Source organism: Citrus sinensis, chromosome 5 (assembly GCF_022201045.2).
Source record: "Citrus sinensis cultivar Valencia sweet orange chromosome 5, DVS_A1.0, whole genome shotgun sequence".
Taxonomy (NCBI): Eukaryota; Viridiplantae; Streptophyta; class Magnoliopsida; order Sapindales; family Rutaceae; genus Citrus; species Citrus sinensis.
This window is the reverse complement of record NC_068560.1, coordinates 35,209,976-35,227,005: the sequence shown is the minus strand read 5'-3', so window position 1 is coordinate 35,227,005 and position 17,030 is coordinate 35,209,976. Positions and strand designations below refer to the sequence as shown.

Here is a 17,030-nt window from a genome sequence, read left to right as displayed (position 1 = left end):
ATTTTAAGTCTAGTGGTAAGTTAATTTAATCATGATGAAATACCATTAGATGTTGGTGTGACAACATAGTGGTATCAACATCTCCTTAAATTTTCTCGTCTTCATGATTCCTTTTGGCTTTTGAAATGTCTTAGTCAGTACCCATAGCATTAAACACTCGGACTACTAAAATTTGGTGATGCAGCAAATGATATCATATGACACTTAGCCCTTGCCAATAGACAATAGGTGTGTGTGTGTGTATAAAGTAAAATTTTGAGTGCTATTCTCACGAGCTATACAGTGTTATATTATATTACTCTGATTGTAATATAATACTTAAAAAAAAAAAGGAGTAATACTGTAATAGTTGCCTTATTATTTTAATACCAATGCATCAATTTCATGTCCCATCATTTTGTGAGACATTTTTTAACAAGTGATATGAAAAATGGGGTTAAGCTACAGTGCAATTGTGGTACCGTGCCATAGTTGCACCAGCCGTTGGATCCACTTAAATGAGTGGGGTCTATTTGAATAAGTGGGAATCCAACGGTTGGGTGCAACTGTGGCACGGTACCACAGTTGCACCACAGTTTTATCCTGAAAAATGATATTATGTATTTTACTTTTATCATGTTTTTCAAAATTTATCCCCTTTCTTGAAAAGGACAAAATTATCCTAAACGTAAGCGGTAAAGGAAAGATTTAGGAAACTAGACGGCTAATGAATCAGGATTCAGGAATAAAATCATTCGGCTTCCAATTTCTGCCTTAACCGCCCCACAAAAGGAAACTGGGACAGCTCTATACATATATATCCACTAGCTTGACGCTTTATGCTCTCATCACAACGCACTTTCTTTAGTCAAATCTGAATTCTTATTGTCTCTTCTCTTCATCATCAATGGATGTACGGGTCAATCTACACCTAGAAGGAACAGGCAGCTGCAGCAACAACCCACTAATGTGCCCGGTTGGCAATATCGGCATTGTGCTCAAACAAAGATGTCAAAAGGTGAATCGAAGCCCCAGTAACGGCCAACAGTTCATATTACGAGATTACACACGATCTGTGAACCGCTTTCCTGTGATTCAAATTCCTGCAAACGCACTTACTTCACCAATGTACCTCTTTCGGGAACTCGTGACCTTAAATCTTGATCACATGCTGTGTGTTTTCTTGCACCAACATCTTGCACAGGGGGCTTTTTATTTGTCGTCGGGTGGCTTAACCGGCTTTCACTTGTCTGCCGACGTTGAAGTTGTGGAAATTGAGGTGGTTGAAGATGAGATTGAGAGGTCGGAGAGAAAGGAAGCGTCGAGATTCGTTGTCGAGATGTTGTCGAGAAAACAGAGGAGGGTTTTGGATTTGGATTTCAACAAGCTTGTGAAAGCCGGAGATAACTGCGCGGTTTGTCTGGAAGAGTTAATAGCAAAAGAAGAAATCAAGGGACAGACGACAGAGAAAAAGACACAGCTGATTACGATGCCTTGTCATCACATTTTTCATGCGTCGTGTATTTCTCGATGGCTGGAGGAGCAGAATTCTTGCCCCATGTGTCGACGCCAGATTCAATATGAAGATCTTGTTGGCTAATCTTTGATTAAACTTTTTCTCTTTTGTAAATTCTTGATTTAGCATTAAGATTACAAATAATGCTCATTCTTCCTTTTCCTTGTAGTTGGTACAATATTTTGTTGAATACACATGTGTGTTTATAGCTAGCTTCTTTGAACAAAAACAACATCTTTGCCCTGATAATAATTTGCGGATTTGCTTAATCAACTTACAGTTACAACTCTGTACTGCTAAGAAGGCAAAACTAAAAGCTTTTCAGAAACAGTTTATTTGGTAGTATTTTATCATACAAGTAAAAGAGCTCCTTTTCTTTTTCTTTTTTCCATGACAAACTTACCATTCAACCACTAACAATGAGAACAGTTGACTGTCACATTGGGATGGTAGGTGATGATCTACATACTATATGGGATCGATTTACATAATTACATCCACGCCGTTTGCAATCGATAATCGAACAAACCATTCCTCATTTTATTAGAAACCCTTCTGTGTCCGGAAAAATAAACATTAAAACAACCAATTAAACGCATTTTACATGTAGTTTGGTAGACATATTAAATTCACTATGAAGACTCATAATTCTAACAAGATGAGCATGAGAGTCGAGCTATAGCTCAATTGAACTGACACGAAAATCAGAATTGTTTTCTAAGAGACTACTAAGACAACTCAATTCATGGATAGTGCCATCACTAAAGTGTCAGTCATTTCTTAAGTTTATTTATTTACTTATTTTGACAAGTACTCATTTTCAAAATCAAATTTCACTCTTTTTTTTTTATATGACAAAATATAACATTTGTTATAATAATGGTGCGGTAACGTGATAATGATGACACCGTTAAAAAAAATTTCTCCTATTAAAAATATAAGGAAATCTCTAAGTGAGTAGTTTTAACTTTTAAAAAGTTAAGGTCGGAGCCTTGAGTTCAATGAACTCTTAGATATAATGTATTTTTGAGGATTTAAATTTAGTGATAAGTGTATTGAATTTATGATAAGTACTCATCATGATTTTGAATTCTGCGATTGGCATATTGTATTTATGATGATTTTGAATTTATTAATGAGTTTAAACATAATAACATGGAACAAGATAGTGGTGTAATGACATAATAGTGTTTACATCACTTTTTTTTTTTTCAATATTCGGATAAAATTTGGTTGTACAGCAAATAATATGATACTTATATGGTATTACATTTATCAAGTTTAAATATTTTGAGACAATAATCGCTATAGGCCTATTATAATTTGATGATTTTATCCTAAGCGATAAAGGAAATATTTAGGAAACTTTGCCGTTAATGAATGGGGGAATTAATAAAATCCATAGCTTCCTATTTCCTGCTTTACCGTCTCCCTGAAGGAAACAGGGCAGCAGCTCTCTCTCGCACTCTATATGTATATATATATATCTCCTAAAGCTAAAAGTTGTTAATCACTTAATTACCGCAAGAGCACTTATCAATCACTGAATAATCATCTTCTTGCATAATTGATCAAATATTTGTCTCTTCATCAATGGATTTATTACAATTCCGTCTCCACGAGGTACATGGAAGAAGTAGCAGCAGCAATAACCCAGTTGGCAATATAAGCATTATGCTCAACGAAAGATTTCAAAAGCAGTATCGAAGCCGCAATGGCCGAGTAATCATATTAGAAGATTACACGTTCTCTCCGAAGAGCTTTCCTCTCATTCAAATTCCATCAGACTCAGTTGCTCTGCCGGTGTGCCTCGCGCATGCACTCACGGCCTTAAATATTAACCGTATGCTTTGCAATTTCTTGATCAGAGAAATATCAAATGTGGCTTCTTATTTGTCTTTTGGTGGCTCAGTGGGGTTTCACTTGTTCGCCGAAGTCCATGCTTTGGGAATCGAGGTGGTTGAAGGCGAAGGTGATGATGAGGAGATGGAGAGGTTGTTGAGAAAAGAAGCGTCGAGAATTACTGTCGAGATGTTGTCGAGAAAACAGAGGAGTAGTATTGATAATAAGGGTGTGATCGTGAAAGAGGGGGATACGTGTGCGGTTTGTTTGGAAGAGTTAATGGAAAAGGAAGAAAACAAGGGAGAGGAGGAGGAGGAGGTGATTCCGATGCCTTGTCATCATAACTTCCATGCGTCGTGTATTTCTCGATGGCTGGAGGAGCAGAATTCTTGCCCCATGTGTCGACGCGAGATTCGATATGAAGATCTTGTTGGCTAATCTTTGATCATCTTTGTACTAAATTCTTGATTACACAATTGCCATACATTGATTCTTCCTTGTAGTTGATTCAATAATTCTGTTGGATAACATCTTTGCCCAATAATAATATATCTTGCGGATTACGAAAATTCCACCTTTGAAATTATTTCATGACATGTAGTCTTTGATTCAACTCGACCAACTACTTAGAAATTATTTTATGACAAAAATTCTTTAAAAAGCAAAATCCCATACAACCCCTTGACGGGCCCAGCCCAAAACCTTTTAGTTTTCCCACTGTATACTCCTTATTGATTTCTTTTTTCTATTTAGAAATTATCCAAATTCCAAAGCCTCTGTTTTTTTTTTATTTAAATTATGTTTTCTTCTGAATTATATATTATATTGCGAGTCCGAATCTACAAATATACATACAGTAAAATTCAGAAGTGTCTCGAAAGAATACCCTGACTGTTATAAGACTTCTATCTTCACATCTAAAAATATTTATTTACTCTCATCAATATTTAAAAAGATACATCATAGATATATACTAACTGTATAATCGAGTATTCTATTAAGTATGATTTAACCACTCGGTAAATTCATGAGAACTTGAAACCCACACCCTAACTAGTATAAGGTAAGGTAGTCATTGGATTGTAAGGTTATGTGATACTTATAAAGTGTGAGTAAATTTCCTATATATATCTCACTTTCTTTTCCCCCCCTTTCATGTGAGAGCTTTTTAATTTTTTCTTGCAACCTTCGAATGACTAAACCTGCTGAAAAAGAGGAATTTCATTTCTATCAAAAGTACATACACCTCATGGGATCATTTTTAATTTTTAATTTTTGAATCAGTAATATATATTACGCAATTGGAAGTTCACTTATATTTACATAAGTAAATTTGTTTAGATATTTTGATCTATTAAAAATTTATTCGTATTTACATGAGACCTATATCTATTGAGATAACTTAAATCAAATTCTATTATGACACAATTTAAATTTCTACCCTCATATCATATAGTCTAAAATTTTATATGTATCTCTACGTAATTTTTCATTGAGAAAGAAATATAAAGAATCTTGTAGTGGCTCGGATCCATACTCTCATTAATGCTATGACATAGATTCACCGCCGGCCGAGTATATGGGATCAATTTACGCACAGACATTGGGAAAGGCATGAATAGCATATCCGTATCCGGATAAAGAAACAGTCATTAAAATACCCAATTGGATATAATAGACATCGTTTGATGGAAGCATATTAAATATTCACTCCGTTGAAGACACGGACACCAGTCGACATTCCGACAAGATGAGCAAGCAATGGAAGGGAGTCAAAGGCTAGCTAAATTGAACCGACGCAAAAACAGAATTGCAGCCGTTAAAATTTCTCCAAATGGCTGGCCAATTTTGGTGCAATTAATTTGCATTGCCTTCACTGTCGCGGACACTCATAAATGATCACAACGACACCTGCTGTCAAAACTCACCCGCCCTTTACTGCTTGCATTTATATTTTTGCTTGTTGCCTATGGCTTTCTTGCAATTCCCAGAAAGCAAAGCACTGCCACTGTTGCCATTGTTGTCATAATTGGTAACAAAAAAAAAAAAAAAAATCCCTGATGGTCCTGGGAAAAGGAAAGAAAGCAACTAAACATTTTTCTATTGGGTGTTATTTTTTCTTCTGCCGAATTATCAGGGAGGTTCAAAACATTTGCAATAGTTGCCTTCAGCTCTTTTGTTGGAGTCATAAACAAAACCTTTTACCAAATTGAAAATGTCAATTTTATTTTTTGTAGAATCAATTATCAATCGCACTTAATTTCATTTCCCATTTTAGAAACGAAATGATAACATTACGAAGTTGGTGACCATGTGAATTCAATTTCACACGCGAAGTTACACTCAATGATGGAATCTCAGCATATGTTAGAATCCAGTGGAGATAGCAACTCACTGTTAGTTCTCTTTTCATGAAATTCAAATTTTCTATCTCCATTTTTGCTGGTTGATTGGTGTCTGTCACTTAATTCTTGTCTGTAGAGGGATTTTATACCATGGTAAAAAAACTTTAGCTTTCAAAGACATTAGGCTATTTCTGATCTTGACAAAACTAGTAGTTTCATGTTTTTAATTTTTTCAACCTTTCAAAAAAGGAGTGTTGGGTTTAAGAGTTAGGACTGTTAAAAGTAAAAAGCTTAGAGGAGGATTTCTTTTTATTCGTTCTTAAGAAAACATAGTTTGAGAATTACAAAATATTTTCCCAAGATAAAACAGTTGTCATTAATTTAGTCACACAACAGCTCACTTTCATATTGGCATGAACATAATGGTAATTGTCTAGGAAGGAAATAGAAGACCCAATGACAGAGTGCCACATGTCGATATTAAGAAATTGATTTACCCTGTGCACCCCAGATGCTCTGTGGGGTACTTGGGGTATACTGAGTAAGGGCAAAAATATCAGAAAAAATATTCATAAAAATGTCAAGAGATAGATGAGTCCCAAATCTCACAAAAATCTACTAAATACCTGTAAAAAAAAAGTAATCGATAAAAAAATTACATGCTACAAAAGAAAGGATAGTCGTCTGTCATGCCAACAAATAAGCTAAAAGGTTGATACTATGACAGTTGGAACCACCAATTTTTTCTTGTCACACCTGTAAATTTACAACAGAATTTACAGAGGTACGCGAGACCACTCCATTGTGCCTAACACGTGAATACGCCTCAAACTTGCTCTCCACACATATTTTTGAAATGCCCAAGCCGCCATACGTATGAAAATAAGAATATTCTTGACATAACAGCAATGAATGTCAATAAGATAACGTCAGGTGGCACGGCATCTGGGGTAAACCTTATAAATATTCAAGTTTAATTTTTTATCAAGTAATTTAGCATACATATCACAAGAGCTAAGGTTTCTTCAACCTCTAACTTTTCATTACTAAGAGCTTGCAAGCTCTCTAACCTGAAAAAACTCAACTTTGATTTGAGCGTCGAAGTGTGGTCGCCGGCCACCCCGACTCCACCTCTAACCTTTTTTTTCGTTGTTTTGCAGGTTTAAGAATGATTTTTGGAGGCTCTTTGTACCTAAAGTCGAACCCCTGCCATATCCACCACTATTTCAATCCTCCTTCACTCCAAAAAAACCCTAAACAGTCCATACATTCCAAACAAGGGAGGCGCCACGCTTCCCGATAAAAATAAATTTATTGTTCTTAAGTTGGTTTTGTGATATTCATACATGCTTCCAAAATCTGCTAAAAACAGTAATGTTCAAACTTAAATAAGTATAATTAAAAATCAGTTGGCGTTACTAAATCAAAATTAAAATTTGGAATTTTTTTATTATACATGGGAACAAAACATTAAGATTAAAATTCATCTCTCTTATTTAATATTAAGCAGCACCTAAGTTGTAGTATTTATAACTTATAATTGTTCAAGTAATCTTCCACGACTTTTTAATTGCTTGACAACCAACAATTAAGCCATTAAAAAGGAAAAAAAAAACACTATTCTGAGCTGATGTAAGTTACAGATTACGTAACTTAAACAAGAGAGTTGTTGGAGAATAATTAATTGAAGTCCTAACTCGTACTAAAAAATAAATACAATTTAAGTCTCAAATCTTCCCTATAAATAAAACATCATATGCCACCCATTTCAACTGAAATTCAACATTTTTTTTCCCTTCAAAATCATCAAAAAAAAAAAAAGAAACCATTCAGCCATCAGTATTGAACAAAATTTCCCAAAGCGATGGAAATAAAATTGCTTCTCCTCTGCCTATTCCCTCTCGCTTCCTTTTTCTTGCAATGCAATTGCCATTGCGCGGCCAGTAAGAAAAAAGGAACAGCTGCTAGTGGAATCAGAGGAATGTTTGTATTTGGAAGCTCTTTGGTTGATAATGGCAACAACAACTTTCTTCAAAACAAAGCAAAAGTAAATTATTTGCCATATGGAATTGACTTTCCTTATGGACCTTCTGGCAGATACACAAATGGAAAAAATGTGATTGATCTTCTTGGAGAGCAGCTTCAGCTTCCTGGCTTGATTCCGCCTTTCGCCGATCCTTCAACTAAAGCCAGCAAAATTGTTCATGGTGTCAACTTTGCTTCCGGTGGCTCAGGCATATTAGATGACACTGGCTCATTTCTGGTAACCCAAGCGATACACTTTATCAAACACTCAGCAGTTTCACACACACACCCACCCACCCCCCCACCCCCCCCCCCCCCCCCCCCCCAACAACAAGTGATTATTTCTTCAGTTCATAGGATAGATAGAGCGAGCTAATAATATTATAATTGTATGTTGAATGAAAAATTTCAGGGCCATGTGTATAGTCTAACTGAACAAATAAACAAGTTTGAGGAAGTGACACTTCCAGAATTAGAAGCTGAATTGGGCTGCAACAGCACACATTTACTCTCAAAATACTTGTTTGTTGTGGGAGTGGGAGGAAATGATTATACTTTCAATTATTTTCGGCCAAGTTTGAATGGCAGTACCATTCTTGATCAGGGCTTCGCTTCAAATCTTACAAACTCTCTGTCTCAGCATCTCAAGGTACGATCGAAAATTGGAAACCAGAAAAAAATTGCACCAATTTAAGGACTCTGTTTCAGCATCTCAAGGTTTTGCTGAAATTGACTGTTAGAATTATGAGTAACTTATATCATTAATCACGTTTATTTCTTTGTCAACTACAAGAAAGCAAAAAACATCTTTTAATTTCTAAAATTATCTCACCTTTTCTTTTTCTTTTTTTCTTTTTTTTTTTGGTGCGGTAGTTTTGTTTTTGAATATTTTCTAATTAACAATTAAATAAAAAATAATAAATCTTTTGTTTTGTGCAGAAGCTGTACAGTTTGGGAGGAAGAAAGTTTGTGCTAATGTCATTGTACCCAATTGGGTGCATTCCCATGGTAAAGTCATTTAAGCCGAAGCAAAAGTACTGCTTACGAGAACTGAACCGGGGGGTTCGCCAATTCAATACTCAATTGAAGTCTACGGCTGATGCTATCAAGGAACAAATGCCCGGTTCTAATCTTGTTATTGTTAACCAATACAAGATTATCATGGATATTATCAAAGACCCTTCTTCTAAAGGTGATTAAGATTATTTTTCGTCCTTATTCTAAATAATTAAATCCTGTTGAACTTAGATTAATAACTCTTAAAGACAATGAAACAGTTGTAGATTACAAGTCACGAATTTAACATACTTTTCTGTGTTTCAGTTTCCATTGATACATGCACATGTCTAATTGTCACGTTAGTAAACATAATTTATTTTTACTTTATTAAAAAAAAAAAAAATGGATGTACTACAGGATTTAAGGATGCAAAAAGAGCTTGCTGTGATTTGATCCCACTAAGTGAAGGAGGAAATGGGGTTTCCTGCAGAAAAGGCGGCAATGTTTGCGGAGACAGAAATGCTTATGTTTACTTCGATGGGCTGCATCCAACAGAAGCTGTGAATGTTCACATAGCAAACAAGGCTTTTTCTTCTTACCTTAAAAATGAAGTTTATCCCATTAATGTTAGCCAATTAGCAAAACTCTAGAATATTGTAATTGTTCTCTCCATTTGGCTATTAATTTTTAGTAGAATCCTGAAACTTGAAGCTTAATTTAATGGCTTAACTCATGTTGATGTTTAGTGCATTACAAAATTATATACATACATTCATACACTCACATTTATATAAAAGTGTATAGCAGTATATAGAGTTGTAAATGATCTCATATAATGTTAGTGTTGTCTTTCTCGGCTTATCTTGAGCTTGTACGGTGTACTTTTCCATCAAATTGAGCTTCATAATGATGATACATAAAATTTGTGGAGCTTAATTAGATAGTAAAGTGCCTAGAAAACATATATAGACATCATTGCTTTTGTTGATTACTTCACCACGTAATTTCTTTATTGCGCTTTTTGAGTTTTCTAATTTATGCACTTCCCAAGTTTTTTATTACATTTTTATGTTATGTATTAAAATTTATGGTAGAACAAAAAAAAAGTGTGGCGTATAATAAAAAAATTTAAAATTTGTAGTCAGCCGAAAGAGAAATTCTAGAATATATCAAAGGTATTATATTAATCATTTAACAAATAAATGATATTATGACATGTGTGTATTTGTTTTGAAAAATCACTATACAAGCGGTGATTATATTAAATTCCACTACACATATCATACATGCATCAATTGGTTGTAATATATCATGGATATTCTAGAATTTCTCCAGCCGAAGAAGTGTAGTGAAAACTTGAAATTAAATGAGAAAGACGTGAAGAATGCAGCTGAACGGATAACAAATGCAGTGAGTTCCATGAATTTTTTTTTAGCAAATTAATAGTTTCGGATCATTCACAGCCCTAATCTTTCAAATTAATATCTAAAGCGAACATAGCAATAAATGAAAAAAAAAAAAAAAACTGTAGAATTATTATTTTTCAACGCATATACGGTTATAGTAAGAGGTGTAGCCGCTTGTGACCCAACCCTTTTATATGTATAGATCTAGTCCACTTGTAGCGTAATCGAAACTCCCACAAGCCAATAGTGAAATTAGACGCACACAATTGCGAAATGTAATCTATTTCTTTTGTTGTCAATAAAGTGATTAACTAATATGAGTCCAATTTTCTATTCGAATCATCCTATATAAGCTATCTGCCAGTCATTTATCATACGAAATTATTAACGTAGCCAATTTCTCATAGTTGTAAATTTTCAGAAGCAAAAAATCATGTGTTTGATGCAGAAGCTGTACGGTTTAGGAGGACGAAAATTTATGGTAACGTCAATTGGGTGCACTCCCATGGCTAAGGCATTTCGGCCAATGCAAATGGGCTGCATGCTTAGAAGAGCTGAACCGGGTTGTTCAGCCCTTCAATTTCAATATTTGCTCGAAGTCCATTGTTGATCTTATCAAGCATGAATTGCCTGGTTCTACTTTCGTTCATGCTAAACAGTACAAGATAATTAAGGACATCATCGAAGAAGCTGCCTCCAGAGGTATGGTTAATTTTATCATCTTCATTTTCCTAAGACAAAACCGAACTTTAAAATTAAAACCAAACAGCTGCGAATTAATTTGGTCACTGTTGATTCAATTTAAGGTTTAGTTTTTTTTTCTTTCAATTGTTTTTATTAACTCAATTGATGGTTCACACTTCACAGGATTCAAAGAGATAAGAAGAGCCTGCTGTGATAAGAGTTCACTACCTGCAGGTGGGAATAGAGTTGCTTGCAAAAAGGATGGAAAAGTGTGTAGAGACAGAAGAAAGTATGTTGATTTTCATGGGTCGCATCCATCCAACAGCAGCTGTGAATATTCACGTAGCAGACAAGGCTTTTGCTTCTTCGAATAAAGATGAAGCTTAACCCATTAATATCAACCAGTTAGCCGCAGCTTAGATCATTAATTGGTACCAATCGTAGTTACTATTGTCATTTGTCTGCTCTGTCTATGAGCTTGGTTCCTTCCAGTTGTCCTGATCTCTGCTTTTAAAACGGATACCATTTTGACGTGAGCTATACGAATTATATCAAATTAGTGATTTGTTATTGATAAAATTGTATACGATATAAAAGTATGATTTTTGACTTCACCGTGTCCGCAGGTCCGAAATAATAATATACAAGATGTTTAAAAGCTTTAAATAAGTTGACCAAATCGTTCAAAAAAAGGTAAAAATATATACAATAATATTCAAGTTACATCTTGTTTTTATTTAAAAAGGTATGAAAAAATGAGAGTGAGTTGATGATTTTTTAATTTTTTTTTAAAAAAATAAACAGTAAATTATTGTCTTTAAAAATAAAAATAATTTAAAAAATCAATCTATACAACACAATTTTAAAATTAATTCTTAAGTTTCACTAATGCTAGTTGATGATGGTGATTGGTGAACAGGTTCTAGGACTAGGAGAAAGGAAAGGAAAAAGTCAAGTCAAACAAGGAACCCAGACCGTTTAAGTTGGGGAAAAATTTTTCGAACCCCGCAGAAACGCCGAAAAAAAATGCGACTTTTTAAAAGAAAAATAGAATAAAAATAATGTTCCATAATAAAAGTCATTAAAAATAACTTACCAAACATATTTTTTATTTGGAAAAAATTAAAAAATAAATGTTAAAAATTATAGCAAATAATTTTTTATTATTTTTATCATTTAGAAAATATATGGAAATTAAAATTTTCTTATTAAATAAAATAGTTTTAATGAATTTTTTTTTTAGAAGTTAAAAATGATAGCATTCCAAATAAATTTTTAATATACTTTTATCATTTAGAAAATAAATGGAAACCAAATATTTCTTACTATACATAAAATATTTCTAATGAAATATTTAGAAAACAAAGAGAGAAAACAGAGTAATCACGGTTAGGTTCGTAAACTTCAAAAAAAATAAAGTGAAAGCATAAGTTATAATTATTTTTAAACAGGTCCCTACAGTGTACATTCGAAAAATGATAATTAAATTTATCGATTGTTAACGAAAAGCAAAATTTCCAATGTTCAAAAGATATTCCGATCAAATAATTAATTTTAACAATGAGCTTATGACTTTAATCTCCATTAGACCCTCGCGATACATGTATGAAATGTATTGCATATGAAATTATTATACATACGAAAAAGTAATTGCCAATTAATTTGTTTTGTTTTTCTTTTTTCTAATAGAATCTTCCCAGCGTCGATGTAGAATTAAGAAATAAGAATTGCGGGTCCTGTGGAAAATGTAACGTAAACTGAATCTTAATTGTGATTTGGGTTAAAATGAAGGATCCAAATGTTAATTTAGCGAAAGAAAGAAAGGAGGTCAAATCAAACTGCTTGTCTGTTTACTCGGTTCTTTGATGGGAGTTCTTAGTTTCATAGGTAAAAGTAAAATAATGATCGCCCAAATTGAAAAAAGAGACGAATGGCACAGCACCAAGCAGAGTGGAAAGGAATAGGCGGACTCCGTGAGGGACCGGCAGGCAGCTGCAGCTGAGAAATGAGAAAAAGTCTTCCTCTCCTCCTTTGAAAAGTCTTGCTTTTTTGTTCCTCGTTATTTTTTACATCGTTCATCTTTAGTCTCTCAAAATAAATAGCATTAAAGCTTTAAACCCGAACGAAACTCATCGTTTTTTGCAAAATGACCCTAAATTCTTCTTCTTCCTCCTCTCTTTCGCTTCTACTACTCCTCCTCTCTTTATCTGTAAGCCTTAATTTCATCTCTTCCTTTGCAGACATAAGCTTAGGTTCCAGTCTTTCGGCTTCTAACTTGAACCAATCTTGGCCTTCCCCAAACTCCACCTTCTCTCTTTCATTCATTCAACGGTCACGCAATTCTTTCATTCCCGCCATCACTTATTCCGGCGGAGTTCCCATCTGGACCGCCGGAAGCACCCCCGTTGACTCTTCTGCCTCCTTCCAGCTTCACTCCAGCGGCACCCTCCGCCTCATCAGCGGCTCCGGCGCTATCGTCTGGGACTCTAACACCCAGCGGCTCAATGTCACCTCTGCCTCTCTCGATGACTCTGGCAATCTCGTGCTTCTCAAAAACGGGGGCGTTTCCGCCTGGTCCTCCTTTGATAACCCCACCGATACCATCGTTCCTTCTCAGAATTTCACCTCCGACAAGACTTTGCGATCTGGGTATTATTCTTTTACTCTTCTTAAATCAGGGAATCTGAGCCTCAAGTGGAATGATAGCGTAGTCTATTTTAACCAAGGATTGAACTCCACTGTTAACTCAAATTTGACTTCACCCATTTTAAGATTGCAGCCTGTTGGGATTTTGTCTATATCTGATGTTTCCTTTAATACTGCTGCTATCATTGCTTATAGTAGTGATTATGCTGAGGGTAGTGATATTTTGAGGTTCCTGAGTTTAGGCAGCGATGGGAATTTGAGGATTTTCAGTTCTGCTAGAGGTTCTGGGTCTACAACTCGAAGATGGGCGGCTGTTACTGATCAGTGTGAAGTTTTTGGGTACTGTGGGAATATGGGTATTTGTGGTTATAATGGTTATAATGATTCGAGTTTGGATCCGCTGTGTGAATGTCCCAGTCAAAATTTTGAATTTATTGATCAGAACGATAGAAGGAAAGGGTGTAGGAGGAAAGTAGAGATTGATAGTTGCCCTGGGAGTGCTACGATGTTGGAGTTGCCACATACAAAGTTCTTGACATTTCAGCCTGAGTTATCTTCTCAGGTTTTCTTTGTCGGGATATCAGCTTGCAGATTGAATTGTTTGGTTACTGGTTCTTGTGTTGCATCCACTTCGTTATCTGATGGAACGGGATTGTGTTACTTGAAAACACCAGATTTTGTTAGTGGGTTTCAGAATCCTGCGCTTCCTAGTACTTCGTATGTTAAGGTATGTGGACCAGTGTTACCAAACCCCTCGGGTTCTCTGCAGGCTGAGGAGAAAAGCAAAAGCTGGAGGTTGAAAGCATGGATTGTTGTAGTTGCTGTTCTGGCTACCCTCATGGTTTTGGTTGTGCTGGAGGGTGGATTGTGGTATTGGTGCTGTAGAAATAGTCCTAAATTTGTCAGCTTGTCAGCTCAATATGCGCTGCTTGAATATGCTTCTGGGGCGCCGGTGCAGTTCTCATATAAGGAGCTCCAACGTTCAACAAAGGGGTTTAAGGACAAGCTTGGAGCTGGAGGGTTTGGGGCTGTTTACAGAGGGGTTCTTGCGAATCGAACAGTTGTTGCTGTGAAGCAACTAGAGGGGATTGAGCAGGGCGAAAAACAGTTTAGGATGGAGGTTGCTACGATCAGTAGCACTCATCATTTAAATTTGGTCAGGTTAGTTGGCTTTTGTTCTGAGGGGAAGCATAGGCTTCTTGTATATGAGTTCATGAAGAATGGTTCTCTTGATAACTTCCTTTTCGCAAACGAAGAGGGGTCAGGGAAATTGTTGAATTGGCAGAGTAGATTTAACATTGCTCTTGGAACTGCTAGGGGAATCACATACCTTCACGAGGAGTGTCGGGACTGCATTGTTCACTGTGACATAAAGCCTGAAAACATCCTCTTAGATGAGAATTACAATGCCAAAGTGTCGGATTTTGGCCTTGCAAAGCTCATAAATCCAAAGGACCATAGGCACCGAACACTGACGAGTGTTAGAGGGACGAGAGGATATTTAGCGCCAGAATGGCTAGCAAATCTGCCTATCACCTCGAAGTCTGATGTTTACAGTTATGGGATGGTTTTGTTGGAGATAGTGAGTGGAAGGAGGAATTTCGAAGTCTCGCAAGAGACTAATCGAAAAAAGTTCTCTTTGTGGGCCTACGAAGAGTTTGAGAAGGGTAACGTTAAGGGAATTGTTGACAAAAGTTTAGCTGGTGAAGACGTGGATATTGAGCAAGTTATGAGGGCAATGCAAGTGAGCTTTTGGTGCATTCAGGAGCAACCATCTCAGAGGCCAATGATGGGAAAAGTGGTGCAGATGCTAGAAGGAATTACGGAGATTGAGAAGCCGCCGGCACCAAAGGCATTGACTGAAGGGTCTGTTGGTGGAACCAGCGTCAATATGAGTAGTAGCACCAGTGCTCTCTCAACTTTTGCAGCTTCAGCACCAGCCCCATCTTCATCCTCGTCAACTCATACTGGGGTTTCGGCTTTAGCTTCGGATAGGAATATCGAAAGGGCATCTTCATCCCTTTTGCGATCATCAAGCCCAAACTGACGTGCATTTCAAATTAATGTTACCAATATTCAATATTATGTAATTTTTTAATTTATGGTGCATCACCATCAGAAATTAGTTGCCTGTACAAGTTTTTTTAATGGAAGTCCATTCGAGAAATATGTAAATAGTAACGCTTGCAAGTAAATGCTTCCTAAATAAAAAAAAAACTATTATCTGTTTCTTGTAGCATTTTTCGGCTGGCAATGATATAACTTTTCTTTGGTTTATTGTACAAAGTGCTAGCACTGATATTTGAACAGAGAATATTTATACAGATAAAAATTAAAGAGAAGGAAGGCAGAATCAGTTATTACACCCATATAATTAAGAAGAAAAAGATGAAATAATAAATTAACACTGTAATACCACATACATGATATTATAATTTATTCTGTCGTCTTTATGTCACTCATGAGTTTGATTTTAACATTTTTCATCGTACAAATGTTACTTTTTTTCTGTGACCTTTTGGGAAGTAATCGAAGAGCCGCATGCAGCACATGTCCTTGACTGGACTGGAGTAGTGTTTTGAAGCAGAGGCTAAATCTTGTGAGGTTTGGGTGAAATTTCGCTTTCAATACAATGACAGTGGGATCGCGACACATTTTTTATGCACGCACGCACACATGGTGGATGCATAAAAGTCAAAGTTGCGATGTGAATTTCAAACCTGCCTGCTTGATAATCTTATAATTTTATTTTCGTATTGTTATTTATTTTTTCTTATATCATTAGCACGATGACCAATCATGTAGAGAGAGAGAGAGAGAGAGAGTGATTTAATTTCCAAATTCCAAAACAACTGGTGGGAAGTGGGATTAAAGTAGCCCAACAGAGATATCAAGATTCAAGAAATTAGGCTGTCATATCAAATTATAATTACACGTCGAGACCTTCTTTGAAAAGAAAAGCATCTCAAATTGGGGTTTACCTAAAGCCCGATACTGACAGCTCATGTATGGTCGTGGAATATAATCTGCAACATCGTTTTTGTTATAATGAGCGACTCATCACTCGATATTGCACACCTAGACATCATGAATGAGACATAACGTATCAGCGATTCTTTTACTCTTTTTTTTTTTTTCGAAAGATTATTGCTCATAATATTTACAATTATATAATTATTGAGATTAATTTATATCAATTTTAATATAATACCACTCAGATTTTAACCCTCTTAAATATTCGAGGGACTTCAATTCCTCTCTTAAAAAAAAAAATCATCTTCACACTTATGAGGGAGTGACTCTAGTCATTGGACCAAATCCTAATGGTTTCAACAATTCTTTTACTAAACACAAATTTTTTTTTGACACACTCTCAATCATTCATTTTATATATTTATACAGTAGATTGTTAATCTTCATTGACAAACAAATTCTTTTATATTTTTTTATGCTTTTTTATTTATTGATTTATCCACATAATTAAGACATTCTTGATACTCTGAGAGAGAGAGAGAGAGAGAGAGAGAGACTACTATTACTATTGCAAACGTTTTGTAGCTCGATTACACCCAAATTTTTTAAGGGCCA

General features: G+C 35.4%; 3 protein-coding genes across 3 annotated transcripts; all 3 read left to right on the top strand.

Moving 5' to 3' along the window:
* The first annotated feature begins 3,088 nt into the window (after window positions 1–3,088).
* Window positions 3,089–3,775, top strand: LOC127902454 (E3 ubiquitin-protein ligase RZF1-like). Its single transcript, XM_052441365.1, has one exon. The coding sequence runs from the start codon at window positions 3,089–3,091 to the stop codon at window positions 3,773–3,775; it is 687 nt and encodes a 228-aa protein (XP_052297325.1).
* A 3,658-nt stretch (window positions 3,776–7,433) lies between these two features.
* Window positions 7,434–9,445, top strand: LOC102616964 (GDSL esterase/lipase At4g16230-like). The gene is made up of 4 exons (XM_006473819.4): window positions 7,434–7,945; window positions 8,120–8,356; window positions 8,647–8,899; window positions 9,124–9,445. Exons 1-4 carry the CDS (start codon window positions 7,547–7,549, stop codon window positions 9,354–9,356), a joined length of 1,122 nt encoding a protein of 373 aa, XP_006473882.2. The 5' UTR covers window positions 7,434–7,546; the 3' UTR covers window positions 9,357–9,445.
* A 3,234-nt stretch (window positions 9,446–12,679) lies between these two features.
* LOC102607714 (G-type lectin S-receptor-like serine/threonine-protein kinase At1g34300) lies at window positions 12,680–15,681 on the top strand. The gene has a single exon (XM_006473160.4). It carries the CDS (start codon window positions 12,943–12,945, stop codon window positions 15,487–15,489), a length of 2,547 nt encoding a protein of 848 aa, XP_006473223.2. The 5' UTR covers window positions 12,680–12,942; the 3' UTR covers window positions 15,490–15,681.
* Window positions 15,682–17,030: the final 1,349 nt, after the last annotated feature.

What these genes read in the sequence shown, in the direction of transcription:
- LOC127902454 (XM_052441365.1), top strand. Translation starts at nt 3,089, where the DNA reads ATGGATTTATTACAATTCCGTCTCCACGAGGTACATGGAAGAAGTAGC.
- LOC102607714 (XM_006473160.4), top strand. Translation starts at nt 12,943, where the DNA reads ATGACCCTAAATTCTTCTTCTTCCTCCTCTCTTTCGCTTCTACTACTC.
- LOC102616964 (XM_006473819.4), top strand. Translation starts at nt 7,547, where the DNA reads ATGGAAATAAAATTGCTTCTCCTCTGCCTATTCCCTCTCGCTTCCTTT. An exon ending in CTCTGTCTCAGCATCTCAAG is followed by an intron (nt 8,357 to 8,646) that starts GTACGATCGAAA and finishes TGTTTTGTGCAG; the next exon opens with AAGCTGTACAGTTTGGGAGG. An exon ending in CAAAGACCCTTCTTCTAAAG is followed by an intron (nt 8,900 to 9,123) that starts GTGATTAAGATT and finishes GATGTACTACAG; the next exon opens with GATTTAAGGATGCAAAAAGA.